Below are 18,335 nucleotides of genomic sequence, written 5' to 3'. Positions count from 1 at the left end.
CGCAAATCCCTCCATGTCCGGCGCTGGACCATGCGGCTGCTTCACATCTCCAAAGTGACTTATCCCCACTCCCAGGGACTCACCCCCAGGGCTTTGGCTGTGAGTCATTTTTCTTGCTTTTCCTGGTTGAAATGGGATGTTGTGAAGGACAAGAAACACAAGAGCGACTTCAGTTATGTGGGCACCATGAAAGGGCTTTCTCTGCTCTTCCTTGCTCTGTGGTGCAGAGGGGATCAGGGGATCATTCCCTTGGTGCTTGTCCTGGGGACACCAGAGCTCCCTGTCAAATGGACCAGAGGGAAGAGTGGGCTATGGGAAGTCCTAGGTCTTCTTTCAATGGTTGCGTTGAACCCCACATTGGAAACTGTGAGCCAAAGGTGGAAGTGATGCATAAGAGGTATGGATGCTGCTGAGTGCTAAATTTAATTTGCAGTATAATAAATTAAGTCATTGGTCACATTGACAAGTACATAGTTTACCTGCCCTGACTTGGCAAGCAGAAGAGACATCAGAGCCTGAATGAACCTCATGGGTTGTGTTTGATCTCCAAGGATGGGCTGGCACCTCTGTAAAAGGATTTATTTGAGCTATGGGATGCTGCCGGCAGTCCTAAAGCCCTCCAAAGGTACCGACCCTGCTGCTGACAGCAGATTGGCTAGACTTTTGATGTGCAGCACTCCTCTAGCTGCCAAATGCTCTCCTTGGAAAAGCAGTTCCAGCTGAAATGGTACCATTTGAACCCCCCTGGCCATCCCACAGACCAAGACACTGAAGTCTGAAAACCCTGCAACTGCTTCCTACCTGCATGAAACTCACTGAGTTTTAAGTGGTAGATACTTTGGAACACGAGGGTAATTACTGGCTCCTGGAGATTACTGTATAATTACACTTAATGGACCTCAAAGTAATTACCATGTAACCTGGATTGTGGTTTACGGAACAGAAATAACTGCATTTACACAGCAATGAGTTGCTGCCCAATTACCTTGTAATTCTCATCCTCTGGGCCCAGGCATGGTAATTGCATTATGATTTCTCTTGGCCCCCCCTCTCTCTTACATAGTCGTCTTCTTTACCAGTGTCCCTGCTTGGGAATTACTCTATGGCACCATCCTGGCTTTGCCCTGTAGGTATTTACACAGCACATCACCCCAGAAAGTCTCTCCAATTGGCCTTCCCTCCAGAGCTCCAGGTTATTTGACTTATTCCACATATTTCCTCTGGTTTTAACTCCTATCTTGGAATTCCCTGATAAGCATTCCCTAGGACATGAGGCTGGTCTGGATGGGCTTTATCTTGTGTAGCCCTGAAGAGCTTTGTATCAGACCCTGCTGCTGGGTTCCCTTTGCTGAGTTCCAGGGATGTGGCAGGTCCTGCTATGGCAGGGTTTGTCTCCCCATGCCAAGGGTCACAGAGGGAGTCTGCTGCCTGCACTACATGTGTGGATTTGAGCAAACGAATCCTGTAGGACCTACATCTCAAGCTCTGGAAAGGGTTCAGGTAGTTTAATAATTGTGTCTTGGTTTCACTGGGACTCATAGCATCAATTTTCTATTCAAGAAAGCTGCACTTTTGAGAAGACTGCAGTACTCGACTTCATGGGAATAAAGTCGGTAAGACACTTAGTTTCAGTTTTCAGCTGGCACTGGTATGCAGTTTTGAGTCTGTCAGGTGGAGAAGCTGGGGGCAGTGAAAACCAGGGCAGCAGACCCCAAGCTGGCCAACAAAAGTACCCATACCATAAGCATCGTGCTCACTATAAATTGGGGAGTTTGCTAAGGAATGGCTCTCTTTCCTCGATGGCTACCACCCCAAGGGGGTCTCTCCCATTCTTCTACTCCTGAGGTCCACACCCCTGCTTGTTGTGAGCATCACAGCTCAAGACCACTATGTAGGCTGAGTATAATTTGTGTATCTTACATTAATATTGGTATTAATATGATTTTCTTATTATTATTTTATTAAATCCGTTTCTATTTCAACCCATGAGTCTCCTTTCCTTTTCCCGGTTCCCCTCTCCAGGCTGGGAAGAATCATCGATTGATGGAGCAACTGCCTGAAGGACAACACGGCACTGGCAATCAGCAGAGGAGGAGGACAGGGCTGGTGACAAGACCACACACAAGCTCTGCCTCCACACTGTGTCCAACCTGCAAGGCAGTGGCTCAGCCCCAGCCCCCATGAAGCTCCTGTCCGCATCCCCAGGGCCCAGGAGTGAAACAGGAGCGATGTGTCCCCTCCTCACACCAGCTCACATTAATTAGATATGGGAGCTCTGTGTCTCACAGAAAGAATCACAGAATCGTTAAGGTTGGAAGAGACCTCTAAGATCACCAAGTCCAACCCCACTATGGCCACTAAACCATGTCCCCAGGTGCCACATCCACGGCTTCTTGAACCCCTCCAGGGATGGGGACTCCACCACTGCCCTGGGCAGCCCCTTCCAGTGCTTGACCACTCTTTCAGGAAAGAAATCATTCCTTATATCCAACCTAAACCTCTCCTGGCACAACCTGAGGCCACTTCCCCTTGTCTTGTCAGTGGTTACATGGAAGAAGAGACCAACACCCACCTCTCTACAACCTCCTTTCAGGAGCTGTAGAGAGCGATAAGGTTCTGATGCAGGCCAGGATGGCGTTGGCCTTCTTGGCCACCTGGGCACTCTGCTGGCTCCTGTTCAGTCGCTGTCAACCAACACCACAGGTCCTTCTCCTCCAGGTCCTTTCCAGCCACTGCTCCCCACGCCTGCAGCGTCCATGGGGTTGTTATGACCCAAGGGCAGGACCTGGCACTTGGCCTTGTTGAACCTCACACAATTGGCCTCAACCATCGATCCAGCCTGGCCAGGTCCCTCTGCAGAGCCTGTCTGCCCTCGATCAACACTGCCACCCAACTTGGTGTCATCTGCAGACTGACTGAGGGAGCACTCAATTCCCTCATCCAAGTCATTGATAAAGATGTTAAACAGAAATGAGCCCAAAATTGAGCCCTGGGGAACACCACTTGTCACTAACTGGATTTAGTTCTGTTCACCACAACTCCCTGTGCTCGGCCATCCAGCCAGTTTTTAACCCAACAAAGAGTAAACCTGTCCAAGCCATGAGCCACCAACTTCTCCAGGAGGATGCTGTGGGAGATGGTGTCAAAGGCTTTACTGAAGTCCAGGTAGACAAGCTCCAGAAGAGCTTGCTCTGACACACTCAGTTCTCATCTGAGTCCAAGTGGATCAGTGATGCTTGATCCCAAAATGATCTGTTGACAGATAAACAGCCCAGCACAACTGCTCACTCATTCATTGCAAGGCATATGTAGCTCATTATCAGCTGCTTGGATGCTCTTGGCCAGTTTCTCTCGGTGGTACCTGTCAGGTGCCCGTCACCAACACAGCCGAGTGCCTCATGTGCAGGCTCTGTTGCATAGGAGAAGGCAGGGCAGTACTTTGACAATTCACATCCCTTCAGTGAGGCTCAGGGAAGCACAGGAGTGGATTTCCAAAGAGAAGAAGCAATTAGAAGTGCAGGCAGGGCATTTTGAAAGCATCCGTCAAATCCCATTAACATTCAGATCACTGCACTGAATGAAATCAGAGGGCATTAGCAGTCTAAGTTGACTGACAGTCCCAAATCTCTCTCTGCACATAAGGTGCTTAATACCCTTGAAAGTCTCCTCCTGCAGTGACTTTCCAAGGTCACAGCGAGGTTTCGAAGCAGCGCAGGAAGCTGCAGAGCTTGTGCCAGGCTGGGTGTGTGCCTGTGCCCTCTGTTGTGCTACAAACCGAGGGCTGGGGTGAACCTGCGCGATGCCATGGGACCGGCCCCAGAGGAGAGGCACCATGAGCCCCATCCCCAGGTGACACAGCCCACCACCTCCGTGCTACCAAGACTGGGGATGCTCCATGTGTTGGTACAGGGTTGAGTTTCTGCCCAGCGATACCCGACGTGTCTGGGAGCAGCTGACAGATGGAAAATATTGCCCAACAGAGAGGAGGCTTGGCTCACCTGTGATTCACTAACAAAAAAAAGGAGCTTAGATCTGTAACTGGTATTATTTACAAGGAATAATTCACTGTGCTGTAATGTTTGCTGCTGTCTTTCTCTAAAAATGCATTTCCGTTCCAGCCCACATCTCTTCCAGGCAGGCTGCTCTTTCATCAGCAGATGAACATTTTGTTTGTACCTCCGTGTGTGTGCAAGTACGTACAGGACGGTTCTTCCTGCGCGAACACACACCTCTCCCAGAGCTGGCAGCATCTCCCTCCCCTGCACTCCACGGATACAAAGAGCATTGTGTTCAGCAGCTCCCTCTGGGCTATTTTAGCCATCTCTGAATGCTGGCACACTCTGGGCTTGCTGGAAAGTGGAAATGCAACCAGGTGTAGTCACACTGCTCCAGCCCGGCCGCCAGCAACCCCCGTCTGTTCAGGAGAGACAATGTGCCCCTGCTCGTTGCTTCCTGGTTTTTGGTGAGGTGAGCCTCCCTTCGGAAAACAAACCCAACTGTACTCATTAACAGCTCCCCTAAGTGATGCTTGCAGCCGACTGCTCTTGGTCCGTGCTCCCCTTGCCCTGCCCTGACTTGCCTCCAGCGCTGCCCTGTGCCAGGCCGATCTCAGCAGGGTTCATCTGCATGGAGGAGGCTGCGAGAAGCCAATATCTGAGATGTTCCCTGGGTGTCATCTCCTCTCTGTAGTGGGGTAGCTCTCTCTGAAGTCCAGACCCAAGCCAGGACACAAGGGGTGGCTTTCTTCTCCCTTCTCCTTCCTTCCCAGGACTTGAGTTGGGCTCTGGTTCAAGCAATGACCCAGAAACAGCCTCCAACCTTCACCACAGGGGAGGGTGTGGATCTTTGTGGCAGTGGAGAAGTTTCTGCTCATTTATGAAATTTACTCCTTAGATCTTTCTGTAGATGTCTGATATCAGCAGGACTACATCCACCCCAGGCATGGCTCCTCTCCATCTGCTCTCCTGTGGTGGATTTGGCCCGGTGGTGGGTCTCCAGAGCTTCATTCCCAGCACAGGGACAAGGCAAATGGGAGGGAGTCTGGGCTCAGTGGGTTGGGGAGGATTATGCATTTTGACTTCAGTGGCAACAACATTTTCTTCACTGAGCATGTCAGGGAACATGATTTCTGAACACTTTCCAGGATCTGGGTGGATATAGAAAATGGATGTGCCATAGGAAATGCCTCCACTCACGGCATCACAGCATCCCAGGATGTCAGGAGTTGGCAGAGCCCTCTACAGATCCCCCAGTGCAACCCCTGCCAGAGCAGGATCACCAGAGCAGTCACACAGGAACACGGCCAGGGCTTTGGGTGTCTCCAGAGAAGGAGACTCCACAACCTCTCTGGGCAGCCTGGGCCATGCTCTGCCACCCTCACACTGACAAAGTTTGTCCTCATGTTCACATGAACCTCCCGTGCTCCAGCTTGGGACCATTGCCCCTTGTCCTGTCCTTGGGCATCCCAGAGCAGAGCCTGGCTCCTTCCTCCTGACACTGCCCTTTCCAAATGGATCCCCAGGAATGAGGGCACCCCTCAGTCTCCTCTGCTCCAAGCTCAAGAGCCCCAGCTCCCTCAGCCGCTCCTCAGCAGGAGATGCTCCACTCCCTCCATCATCTCTGTGGCCCTGCTGGACTCTTTCAAGCAGTTCCTGTCCTTCTTGCACTGAGGGCCCAAAGCTGGACACAAGATTGCAGATGCGGTCTCACCGGGTCAGAGCAGAAGGGGAGGAGAACCCCTCTGACCTAGCAAGTGTCCCCTTGCTCTCACTGCCTCATCTGATCTGCCTGGGCAATGCTTTGGTGGTCCCAACTCCACACTCTGACACTTTACCACAGCTTCCAGCTCTGGGAAAGATGCAAAAAGCCAAACTCGCCGCCAGGTGCCACTGTCCCCACTGCTCTGCTGTGACATACGGGCTGGGGTGGCCAGCGAGGCCTCTTGGCCCAAGGGACCTGGACTTGGCACTGCTGAGGTCTCAGCTCCCCCAGCCCTGGGGTCAGCCCCGAGGCTTTACACACTGTGTATGGGCTCTCACGGCTGTGGGGTGCTGCCCATATGGGCACATCTGGGAAAGCAGACTCAGTGCCTACATTATCTGGTGGCAGGATGCCCACACACCATGGCCTTGGCTGTGCCACAGCAATAGGGAAGCTTCATAATGAAATAAAAGAAATAATGGGCATGGCATACGGAAGAGAGTTTTGCCCATTATTGAGGGCTTTTGGAAGCAAAATCACCCAGTCAAGAGATTCAGAAATGATGTGCAAGAGAAATGACAATAAAAATCACTTTCCTTAGTTGGGCTCTGAGTTGCCAGCTCCAGGCATTGCAGTGGGATGTCGAAAGGAGCCTCATCCATTCTTCCAGGTGAAATGAAAACCTCCTAAAGGTCACCCAGTCTGCCCAAGACCCAGTGAACTGGCTGGCTTTCTATTGTTGTTATTTCTCGAGTGAGCCTATAGCTTCATATTTGGAAATTCTTAACGAGCCATCTTGTTTATTTAGAAATAGAAGTAAATAAACATCAAAGGCACAGTTATTTTGGGCTTTAACTGCCAGGGTGATTTGAAGCTGACAACACGCAGCCTGGAACTATTAATATCTTCAGTTGGGCCAAAAGGAGAGAAGGAGTGGAAAGAGTCTCAAGTCAATTTTCTGCCTGTTAGGGACTATTAGTGGTTCCACACAGGAAGCCAAAAAAATTATATAGTACTATAAATTCTTCCATAAGCCACAAAACACCAGAAACTTGCAGCTAATAAACCTGAAGATGCAGTAAGATTAGAAGCTGGAGATGGGACATTTGCAGCCTATTTCAGTCCCAGGGTAGTTGGAGATGTCACTGCAGGGTGCGGGGCGGAGACGTGGTGCAGTCTCTGATAAGGACCTGCATTTCCACCTGTCCCGTGCTGGCATCTAATCAAGCTGCCAGTAAATGTAATTACAGCTGCCACTAATCGTACTGGTTGCTGTGGCCAAATCAAGCACTGGAAATGATTTAATTGGTAGTTTGAAAGCCCAAGGGGGCCTTCGTGATCATGTCATTTAACCTCTTGCCTGGCACCAGACAGCTTTACCCAATGCCTTATACCAAGGTCACAGCTTGTGGCTGAGCTTGGGCTGGAAAGAGCTGCTGGGTTAGTCTGGAGCACAAAAAGTAACTCTACCATTGGGTGCCATATTTCTGTGGTGTAACATCAGCATAAACCCTGCTCTCCTGGCAGTGATGAACACGTGTGGGGAGTGTGAGCCCTTCCCCAGCACAGTCTGGATGATCTGAGGGCTGGAGCAGCTCTGCTATGGGGACAGCTGAGAGAGTTGGGGTTGTTCAGCCTGGAGAAGAGAAGGCTCTGGGAAGACCTTAAAGCACCTTACAGGACCAGAAGGGGCTACAGGAAAGCTGGGGAGGGACTTTTTACAAGGGCAGATAGGGATAGGATGAAGGGGGATGGTTTTAAACTGAAAAAGAGGGGAAATTTAGACTGGCTATTAGGAAGAAATCCTTCCCTGTGAGGTGGTGAGGCCCTGGCCCAGGTTGCCCAGAGAAGCTGTGGGTGCCCCCTCCCTGGCAGTGCCCAAGGCCAGGTTGGACGGGGCTGGGAGCAGCCTGGGCTGGTGGAGGTGTCCCTGCCCATGGGGGTTGGCTGTGAGGTCCCTTCGAACCCAAACCACGCTGTGATTCGATGATTCTATAAGATGCAGAAGTGCCTGCAATAAGTGAAAGGATGGGAGGGAGACATGAAATGACCCAGAGTGCGTGTCTGACCTCAGCCAGCCCGGAGCTGCACACCCAGCCCCTGAGCAGAGACACGCAAGAGGGATATGCTCAAGTGTGCACAGGAGACAGAAATCACCTATCATCTGCTAGGGTCAGTGTTTTAATCTGAGAAAATAATCATGTCCTAGAAAGGCTCATTTTTGGCAAATTAAAAGGAGAAGCCAGGTTGTGATGGAGTGTGGCAGAGTTTATGGGGGTCCCAAAGGAGCAGACATGGGAAGGTTGCTGGGCACAAATGAGATCCGATTTCTGCTAGGAGAAAACAGCGACCTCTGCATGAAGATTCATTCTGACAGCCAGGCCTGCAAACACCCCAGCCTCTCACTTAGCCCTGCACCATTTTAGAGGGTTTGAGTGGCACTGAAAGCTCCATCACTGGGGCGAGGGGACCTGTCTGCAGGTCCTGCCCTGTGTGGCCGCCAGCCCTTCCTCACCCAGCTCTGTTCTCCATTTAAAAACACAGCCGTGCCCAGAACGTGTCTGTTCTAGCCAGTATTTCTGTCTGTTCCAGCCAGTATTTCTGTCTGTACTCTAACTGACGAAGGGACCAGATTAAATATGTTTTCAATTCTGTTTGATTTATTTAACAAGGTCAAAACGGGCCTTTGAGAGCAGTATCTCGTGGGGGGTCCTGGGAGCACAGGCGCTGCCATGCACGTATCAGTTACACGGCACAAAAGGAGCTGACCGCAAAGTGGAGCAGCGGGGACGCGCAGACAATAACCAAGAAGCTGAGGACTTGGGCAGGGGAGGCACGGAGGAGGCTGTGGTGCTTTGCCAGGCAGAGGAAGAAGGCAGGAGGAGGAATCCCGGTCTATAGCTGAGGACTCCCAAACTGATGGGGACCTCCACCTACCCTCAGCATGCGCTAGTTCCTGGTGATCAGCCCCAGGTCCCCTGCAGATGGAGGGAGCGTGGGGTGGGGACAGAGCTTCTGTGCATCAGCACATCCTGGGTGAAAGAAGCACACAGCTTGCCCCTGCTGCCTGCTCCTCTTCACAGGCAACCAATTCACTCGCACAGGGTTTTGGAGGCTTCCCTCCTCCGGCACAGGCATCTGCTCTGTGAAAGAGGTCTGTGTCTAAGGGGCTTCAAGCAAAGCAAAGCCCAAGGAGGCAGAGGTTTTGGGGATCCCTGAGAGGTCACAGCAAGTGTGTCTGGAGACCCATGGGGTAGAGGTTTGGGGACACTCAGTGCTGTTTGTCACTGCCAGGAGAGCTGGTGGGGTGGTGAGAATTTGGTGGGCAAAGGGAGCATAAGCAGAGAGCCTTGGGAAGAAGGTGAGCCTGACAGCCGAGCCGTTATCTGTGGAAAAATGCAGTGTCTCCAGAAATACCTTTTCACCTGGCCTGGCTTTGCTCTCTGTTATTTCGCTTCATGATTTTCCAAAATATTGTATCTGCTTGGGGCTGTCTTCAGCCAAAGCTCAGAGCCCAGTTGGAATGGACCTGGCTGGTTCAGAGCCATGAGCTGCATCAGGGAGGACACGTTTCTGGCAGCTCAGGCTTCCGCTCTTGGGAGAGACGATGCAGCAAACTGGGACCAGTTGGTCCAAGGAGGCCACAGAAGGGAAGTGTCTGGTCCCCATGCTCACAGGCAGTGCTTAGAGAATTTGCCAATTCAGTTTTACAGACGGCTTTCTCTTCATAACTCACCTTCGATTTACACAATGATCAGAGCAGGCTGTGTGCTTTATGGCTCTGTTCTTGGAGCAGACATAGGACCCATGCAACCAAGGCCTGAGCTGCGGTCCTTCTCTCCAGAAAAGCCACCTGACTCCTTCCTTTCTCCATCTCCTACATCTGGGTACCCATCTGGGCCGAAATCTCTCCCTCCTCTGGCAGGGCAGGGTGGGATGGTGGAGCCAGGATGTTCAGGGACCGAGGCTGACACCCAGCAGGGCTGGAGCATCAGGAAGGAACAGAGCAGCTCAGGACATCCTGGAAAACTCAAATGCATTGCCTACTTTGGGAATTGCACAGACTGGGATTAACATCAAGAGACCTCAGAAGAAGTTTCAAATTAAACATGCAGATAAACTCAAGTGATACTTAGAATCACAGAATCACAGAATCGCTCAGGCTGAAGAAGACCTTTAGGATCATTGAGTCCAACCATTAAAGTAGCACTGAGAAGTCCACCACCAAACCATGTCTTTAAGCACCTCATCTCCCTGTCTTTTAAACATCTCCAGGGATGGCGACTCCACCACTGCACTGGGCAGCGCCTTCCAGTGCTGGACAACCCTTTCAGTGGAGAAATTCCTCCCAAAATCCAACCTAAACCTCCCCTGGCACAACTTGAGGCCATTTCCCCTTGTCCTATCACAGCTACCAGGGAGCAGAGACCGACCCCCCCACCGCTACCCCCTCCTTTCAGGAGCTGCAGAGGGGATAAGGTCTCCCCTCACCTCCTCTTCTCCACTTGAACCCCCCAGCTCCCTCAGCCGCTCCCCATCATTCGGGTGTTCCAGACCCCTCCCCAGCTCCATTGCCCTTCTCTGGCCACGCTCCAGCCCCTCAATGTCCTTCTGGGAGTGAGGGGCCCAAAACTGAACCCAGGATTCGAGGGGCGGCCTCAGCAGTGCCCAGCACAGGGGAAGGACCCTGCCCTGCTCCTGCTGCCCACACCAGTGCTGCTGCAGGCCAGGATGGCGTTGGCCTTCTTGGCCACCTGGGCACTGCTGGCTCCTGTTCAGTCGCTGTCAACCAACACCCCAGGTCCTTCTCCTCCAGGTGCTCTCCAGCCACTGCTCCCCAAGCTTGAGGAGCAAGGTGGCTCTTTGTAGACAGATTTCCAGAGAACAGCAAGGCCTGCCTGGCCCTGAAGGGGTTAAATAACCCTTGTATGAGTGTTGGTGGAAATATTTCCTATTTCCTTCCTCCTGCCTTCATCGCTTTAGGTGCGCTTTATATTATTTTTTTTTCTCCCATATAAAATCCAACTCTCTGAAGGAGTCGGTAGATTCCAGCTCTGCTCTGCATTTACAGACTCAACTAATTACCCGGATAATAGGGCAGTGCGCTGTGAAAGCCTGTGGTAAGGGCATTTCCTGTGGGGCAAGGTTAGGCAGATAAAACGCCTGGAGCCTCAGAGTTTTGGATTCAGCCCTTCTGGGAGGCGTTTGTAATTTATTAGCCTATTTTTTTAAAATAAATTAAAAGGTTTTTAAATGAATGGAGATTCATTCTTTCCAAGTGATTTATCTCCTTTGTCTGAGTAGTGGAGGAGCTGGCAGGGGTGTGGATGGGGAGGGAGACTTTGGAGATAGGGAGCAGCAGGGTCATAGGTGGAGGGGATGGGAGAGGGCTGCAGAACCTCTCTGAATCCCTTCCTCATCACGTCCATGTAACAGACAGGCTGGAGATACCCGAGCAATCAGAGGAGCAGCACTTTTGGGGCAGATCACTGCTATTTTGGCCATAGCCTGGGGGCCTGCATTTCCTGGGGAGCAGCCATTAATTTCCTGTCCCTGCCTCAGCGCTGCAGTGGGATGGGGACATAGGATGCTGCTAGGACATGTTTTCTCCCTCTGCCAGTGTCAAGGTCTCATCTGGCTGCATGTGCCAGGGCAGAGAGGAGCCCTGGCCCCTATATGTGGTTCAGCCCATGGTCGATGTATGCAGGGAACTCAGCCATGCCCATGGACAGGACTGCCGGGAGGGCCACAGCTCTCACCTCTGCATTTCTCCCTTGCTGCCTTTACCTCAGGAGCTCAAAACCGAGCCCTGGGCAGGCACTGGGGGATATGTGGGCCTTTCTGATGGGGGACCCTGCACGTACCCATGCTGGGGTGCTCGGCACTGCCAGCCCATCTGTGCCTGATAGCCATGCGAAAGCGCAGGCCTGCCCGAGCTGCGCTGCTGCCCGTACCATGGCCCCAAGGCCTTGGCCTCAGCGGCTTCCTCTCCACATGTGTGTGGCAGCCAGCACTTGGGGCCACAACACACCCCCTCCCTGCTTGGGCAAAACCGTCCTGATGGGAGAAAAAACACTTTTCCCTGTTCTTCAAAGTGGACCTCCCAGCCCAGGGGCATTTTCAGTGAAGTTCTGCTGTTTTGGTGGAAGACATGGGAAGATCCATGCAGGAACCTTTCCACCCCCTCCGCTGCCCCCTCGGTCTGGGGACACCAGGGGTTGGTGGCTCCCTAACAGCAACAAAGCGAGGAAATGCCAAATGATGGCTTATGTGTGCTGGTGTTTGGAGCTAGGACTTGCAGACCTGCTCTGAAATTCAGCTTCCAGGATTAAATTCCCTCCCCAGTGGCTATCTGTGAAGCGTTATACACACATGCACGTACACATATATATTTTATACGTATTTGGCTGCATAGTTTCAGGTCCCCTACCCATTTCGTCCCTTCACCCTGCAGAGAGCAGTGACTTGGGGCTTGGTTGTCTTGAGGTACTTCATGCATTCACCTCCCCCTCCAGGTCTGATCCATCAAACATTTAAATTCCAGGAAAGCAGAGGGCCAAGTTCAGCGTTATCACAACCTGTCTAATGAGGTCAAAGTCAAGCACTCATGCAAGGCATGAGGCAATTATCAATCAGCCTTTAGATTGCATTCAAACTGGCTGCAAAGCTCAAGGACCTTGGGACCTTTGCTTTCCAGGCAGAGGAGGTAGGGAGGAAACCTGGGCACAGGACCAGTGTCACTGTGGAAATTCATGGTACAAGTATCCCCCATGAGAAATGCTGCCTGCACACAGCAGCGGGAACATGGCTGCTGTATCAGCACTGTGCAAGCCTTTGGATGTCACATTTCCCTTGCTGCTCCTGTGAACACACAGCCCCATCTACCCTGATACAAGGTCTGAACGCTTCCAAGAATCAAACTCTGTCTTTGCAGAGACGCTCCTGGCTGCAGTTGACTTCTCTTTCCATTAACTTTTCCATGAACATCCCTCCTTACCAGGCTTACGCTACAGAACAGGTGTAACCTAACCCCCCATCCCTTCTCTCTGCATTGTTAAAGATTGAGAAATTAAGTCCAACATAATCAGGAAGTGTAAAAGTTAAGATCTTTCCACTCAAATGGCAGGAAGCTGGTTATGCTGCCTGATGTTTTACACATTAAATGCCTTAAAGAGCAATACATCACAGGTTTTACAAGGCAAAGCAGGAGCATGAAGAGCAGTGCAGCTGGACCCTCAGCTTTTGGCACGTCTCACTCCTGCTTCCAGCAAAAGATGGTGTTTCCCCTTGGCTTTGCTTTTCTGCTTCACTTCATCTCATACACCTCATCCAAAGCCCTCTCAGGATTCCCCCACCCTACTGCACCAGGCCATTTTCTGTGGTCCAAACGCTGCCCTTGGCCACAGCTCTCCCCATCTGGGCATGCCTGGGGTTCATGGTTGTCCTTTCCTCAGGATTTAAAAGTCCCTGTGCCTGGATGGCCCTGCTCCACTCACCAGGCATTGCTGGCCCTGCTCTGCATCTCCTATGGGCACCTCATGCCTCATTTTAAAGGATCTGGTCCATTACCCAAAGAGGCTGCAGGAAGAACGTGTCACACGAGGACATTTACACTCTTCTTTACTTCAAGTCTTTGGGACAGTGCTAAAAAGCACCAGATATCACCCACTTCAACCATATAATTCCTGGTGTCACGGGGTTTCTTCCCACGGCCATGCAGGGTTGCTCCATGTCATCTCTCAGGCTTATGGGAATGGGTGAGGGTATCTCACTGGGTTTCAAGGCTGCTTCGAAACACTTTTGGGAATCTGGCCAGAGCGGCTCTGAGCTGCTTCCAGCCCAGGTTTCCTTCCAAGGGAGAGGAGGCTGAGGGGCTGGTGAACAGGCAGATCCTGCCCTGACAGAGAATATATACACGTTCTTGGAGCTGCTGTCTCCAGCTACTTGCTGGTGTTTGACCAGTTGAGACCTGGTGGGTGTTGCACATGCGGCTCCACCCACTGTCCCTCATGATTCCTTCCCCTCCCCACATCAGCATGGGAAACACAGAGCTGCTCCTGCTCTGTGCCTGGCAGAGCTGATGTGCACAGGGGAGACATGAAATCATTCATCTGGCTTCACTTTACCTCTTTCTAGACTTGCTGCCCTCCTAAAATATCTGGCCCAAGCCCTCTACAGGAACAGAGGTGCTGCACTGGGGTCTGTTTTTGCAGAAATGATAGGACCTGAGGTTGGTGTCTGGTTGTGCATAGGCAACTTGCACAGTGCCAAGTCCTGCATGGAGCAGTGGATGCTGTTTCTCTTAAAGTTTTGGCTGCATTTGATAAAAACTAGCTGAATAGGCGAAGAAACATTTCCCTTTAGAGGAACACAGGTTTCTGCATCTAAAACTTCCAAGGCTTTTCTGAAAAGCCTGAAGCACTTTTTTGCCTCCCAGCTTCTACAGGTCTTCAGCTATTGTGTCTGGCTTGTAATCAGCATCTACCCACTCATTTTAGGGACCCTGGAGAAGTTTCTGTCTTTACCAGCTCTTACCATCCTGCTGCCTTCCAGGAGGTAATGCCCATGGGGTAACTGAGAGCACAGTTTGGCCTCCAGAAGCCAAGAAAATGTGCTAAGTGCTGTCAACAGAATGCAATCATAATTTGAGATAAAGGGTATGTGTGTAATCATCTCCACATGCACAGGAGCTGAGAGGTGGGAGGTAGGTGCAGGTCTAGCAGCTTGGCTGAGCTGCTGCAGCCAAATGTTTGGCTTTTTTTTTGCCCCAGAGCTTGGCCAGCTTTGGTCAGCAGGACACATGAGTGCTGGAGATTAATTAACGTGATGGGGACGGCTCCACTTGAGGAACAATGTGTTCCCCAGGGATCAGTGACTTGAAATACTCCCTGGCCTGGAGGTGAGAATTGGATGCTCAGGCCAAGAAGAGCAAAAGCAGCTCCTGAGGACACTGCTTCATTGTGATCAGAAGTGAAGGAGAGCCTGGAGGTCTCACCCACAGCATGGTCCTTGTGGCTGCAGGCAGCTGGTGGAGGTGGGGGCTGTGTGATGCTCCCATACAGGAGTTCGGGCCATCAGAACCTTGACACAGGCAGGCAGAGCCCTTCTCCAAGGGGACAAACCCTGGGGGTTGAGTCCTGGCTTGCCTGGTCAGCAGGGACAGGACATCCCCTGCTGCAGCCCTGCAGAGAGCCCTGTCCCTGTGGTGGGAGAGGGAGATGCTGAGCTCCCCTGAATGCAGGGGCATCTCAGGTGGGCAGCAAAAGGCAGCGCTAGAGGAGAGCAGAGGTGACATGAGCTTTCAGAACAAGTGTCTATGGAAATTGAATTATCTCCCAGGGCACTGGAAGCCCTTTAGTCTTTCCCACAGTGAATAAGGTGCCAGCTTCTTCTCTGCAGCTTCATCCTGCTTGGGATGGGCAGCAGAGTGGCTTTAATCACCTTGTCTGCAAAATAAGGTTGCCCTGATGAAAGCTGTGATGTTGCTGCCTGGTCTGCTGCTGCTGGGTTACAGCTCAAAGAGGGTTTTCTTCCATCAGCCAGTCCTCTGCTCCCTCCTTGACCTGCCTTTGTGCTGCCCAGATGCCATGACTCTGCCCTCATGCATTTGTCTGTGCTCACCAGAAATGGCTGGGAAGAAGCCAAGCGGGCACAGCGATGGGGGGACCCGTGGGTCACTGGAGGAGACCATGCAGCATCCTGCCTTCCTGCAGCACCCCTGGCATGGCTCAGTCTCCCCAGCCCAGCCTTGCTGGGTGGCCCCAGGACGTGCCAGTTTGAGAGGAAGAGACAATGGGTGTCACGGTCCTGCCCTGAGGCGTGCGTCTGGGGACCAAGTGCCTTCCTGCTGCTTCCACTCAATTGCTGCTGCTGGCACCGTGCTGGGCACAGAGGGGTCCTGTCTCCTCAAATGGCACTTGAACGCTGGGAAGCGCCACCTCTTTTTGCCGTGACCCTGACACTCTTGTTCTCCCTGGCAGGGAGCGAGGGCCTGACCCCAATGCCTGCATAGGGTGATGCGTTTCTGCACAGCTGAAGGCAGCAGTCACCTCATTGAGTCTTTCAGAGCCTTGGTTTGTTTACTTGCTTGTTTACATTTCCTCCTAGGCCAGTGCTGGGCGCACAAGACCCAAGCAATTCATACTGCCATCAAAGGCACTGTGTGTGCAAGACCAGGCTGTCAGCTTTGAGTCTCTCTGAGTTTGGGATCACCCCTCTGCTGGTGATGAAGATGTGCCCTGGAGGCACATCAGATGTGTTCCTTCTTCCCACTTTCCCCCCATTGCCTACCCAGCCATGCCAAGAACACAGTGTGAGATGAAGGCAGCTGGCTATGGGTGATGCCAGGTGATGTGAGACCATTCCACAAATCCCCAGGGATTTTACCAGCCCTGAACTCAAGCCAACCCCTCATTTTGGTGGAGTCAGGTATTTAGGATGCTCTGGGACCCTGTGCATGTGGTGAGGAAGTGGGCAGGGCACGCATGTAAGCGCTCTGGATTGCACTAGGGATGGACTTGTGTTCAGGGCCTCAGAGCCCACTCCCAGCTCCCAGATGTGCAGACCCCCCTGCAGCAGCAGCATGGCCAGATCAGCTTGTGAACAGACCCAGGGAGTAGGTCCAGGCTGCCCCCACCCCAGGGACCATCACGGCCATCGAGTCACTGGGACGGCGCCTGGAGCCAGCCTTGCTGCTGCCCCCAGTGTGGTGACAGTGACCGAGCAGTGGGGCTGTCCCAGAGACACCAGCCCTTTGCTGCAGGCAGTGCTGGAGGGGATGAACTCAAACAGAGAAGAAAACAGGGAACTCACAGGGTTTCCAAGCTGTGCAGCCCATCAAAGCCCTTGGCTCCCAGGGTCTGGATCCGGTTGTTGTGCAGGTGCCTGTGGACAAAACAGAGATGGTCAGTGGAGCTGCAAGATCACCATCTCCTGCCAGCCATGGCCCAGGGACACCCTGCAGCTGAGCACAGCCTGGGCTGGGTGACGAGACGTGTCATAAGGTGCCCTCTCCTGCCCCATGAGACACATGCTAGGTGCAATAGTGCTTGCAGAGCTGTTTCTACCAGGAAATCCAGGCTCACTTAGGAGTTTCCCTGAGACCTCCACTTTCACAGCTGCTGCGTGACTTTGGGTGAACATGCTTAAGCAAGAAGCTTCAAAAAACACCCTAGATCTCACTTTAAATTGAGCCCAACCCTTCAAAGTGCTGCATGGCTTCAGCAGTTGTTCTTGGGCACCAGGTGCAATCTAAGGACACAGTCATATTTGGACTTCTTAGATTCTCAGCAGCAGCCAGAAGGGTTTAAGTTCAAAATCATCCTGTTAGTCACAGTTTATTATCTTTACTTGCAAAAAAATGAAAGTGCTGCCAGTTCCTGGATTAGCTCCAGCTCGATTGCAATGAAAGTTGTCTTCAGTTTAATGCCTCAAAAGTGTCTGATTGAAGTGCAGGGGCCATGTAACAGGCTGCTGCACATCCTCTACGCTAAGGCAGCAAGTTTTGCACTGTGCCCCTTCATCCTGGTGTTATGCACCATGAACATCTAGTGCCTAAGGGCTTTGGACCTTCCAGCCTTAATGCTGGTGCTGGAGTGCCATGTGTTGGGGGGCCCCTGGTTTGCAAAGCCATGTGGGGTGTTTTTGCCGTGGAAGCTCCACAGGTGATGCGTTCCCCTGAAGTCCCATCTGCTGAGTTCTCTGTTGCCATAGACCTCTTACTCCCATGTGTCAGGTTTTCTTGGCAAACCCAAAGCCTACATTCCTGGTTTTCTCCTCTTTGATTGTCAGAGACTGTGTGTGTGTGAGCACATCTGAGTGTTTTAGCCACTGGGCTGCCTTTAGAGCTGGTGGGAGATGCATGGCTCCTTGTGCATCTCCCTCTGAAACCCCACCAAGGGACACTGAAGTCCATATGGAGACACCTTGGAGCAACCTGAGGAAGTCTGCTGAGAAGCAGGAGAAGACAACCCACTGCTGCCCCAGTGCACTTCTACCTGTGCTTAAGTGCGTTTGTGGTGTCCATGCTTGCATGGGGATGATCTGTGTGGAGAAATGCCTAGTGAGGAGGTAAGGTCCTCCCTAGCTCTCTGTCAGGATAGGTTTCCGTCAGTTCATTTTGCAGCCCAGGTTCTCCTATAGCACACAGTTCTGTGTGGTTCATCTGCTGCCACACCACTTTGGGGTCCTTTTCTCCCTTGTCCATGCTCAGGGACGCACCAGCCCTTGTCCAACTCTGCTGCCTTCTCCCAAGAGCCTGGAGCAGACTCCACACTGGCAGGGGGATCAATGACTTTTTCGTTATTATTTGCTGCTTGATCTAAATCTGCCTTGGCTTGAAAAACCTCTCACTCCACCTGGATTCAAGTGTGAGCTGTTTGGCTGAGCACAAGCAGCTCCCACTGCCAAATATTCGAGGGTAAAATAGGAGGGAGCTGGGAGTGGAGGAACAGCCAGGCTCTAGGGTAGTTTGGTAGGGGTTTGCAAAACAGAAACCAGCCCGAGACGAATGTTTGTTGTTGGGATGAGAATATACAAACATTTCAGAGGAAGGGGAAGGGAAGGGAAAGATGTGTGATAAAGTATGTTTGCTCCTCTGAGCAAAAGTGAAAAAAAATGAAGCTGCCTGCATGAAA

At 52.0% G+C, this 18,335-nt stretch overlaps 1 protein-coding gene across 1 annotated transcript in view; it reads right to left on the bottom strand.

The window, feature by feature from the left end:
* LOC104545972 (leucine-rich repeat-containing G-protein coupled receptor 6-like) overlaps window positions 1-18,335 on the bottom strand; it is a gene marked incomplete at both ends in the record, with an annotated part of 91,701 nt that overhangs the window by 21,036 nt on the left and 52,330 nt on the right. Inside the window, one exon of the mRNA XM_010191243.1 lies at window positions 16,513-16,584. Coding sequence (XP_010189545.1) covers window positions 16,513-16,584 — 72 coding nt within the window. The remainder of the gene's footprint in view (window positions 1-16,512; window positions 16,585-18,335) is intronic.

This window comes from Mesitornis unicolor, unplaced genomic scaffold (genome assembly GCF_000695765.1).
Source record: "Mesitornis unicolor isolate BGI_N332 unplaced genomic scaffold, ASM69576v1 scaffold2769, whole genome shotgun sequence".
Classification (NCBI taxonomy): Eukaryota; Metazoa; Chordata; class Aves; order Mesitornithiformes; family Mesitornithidae; genus Mesitornis; species Mesitornis unicolor.
This window is presented reverse-complemented; position numbering and strand designations above follow the sequence as displayed.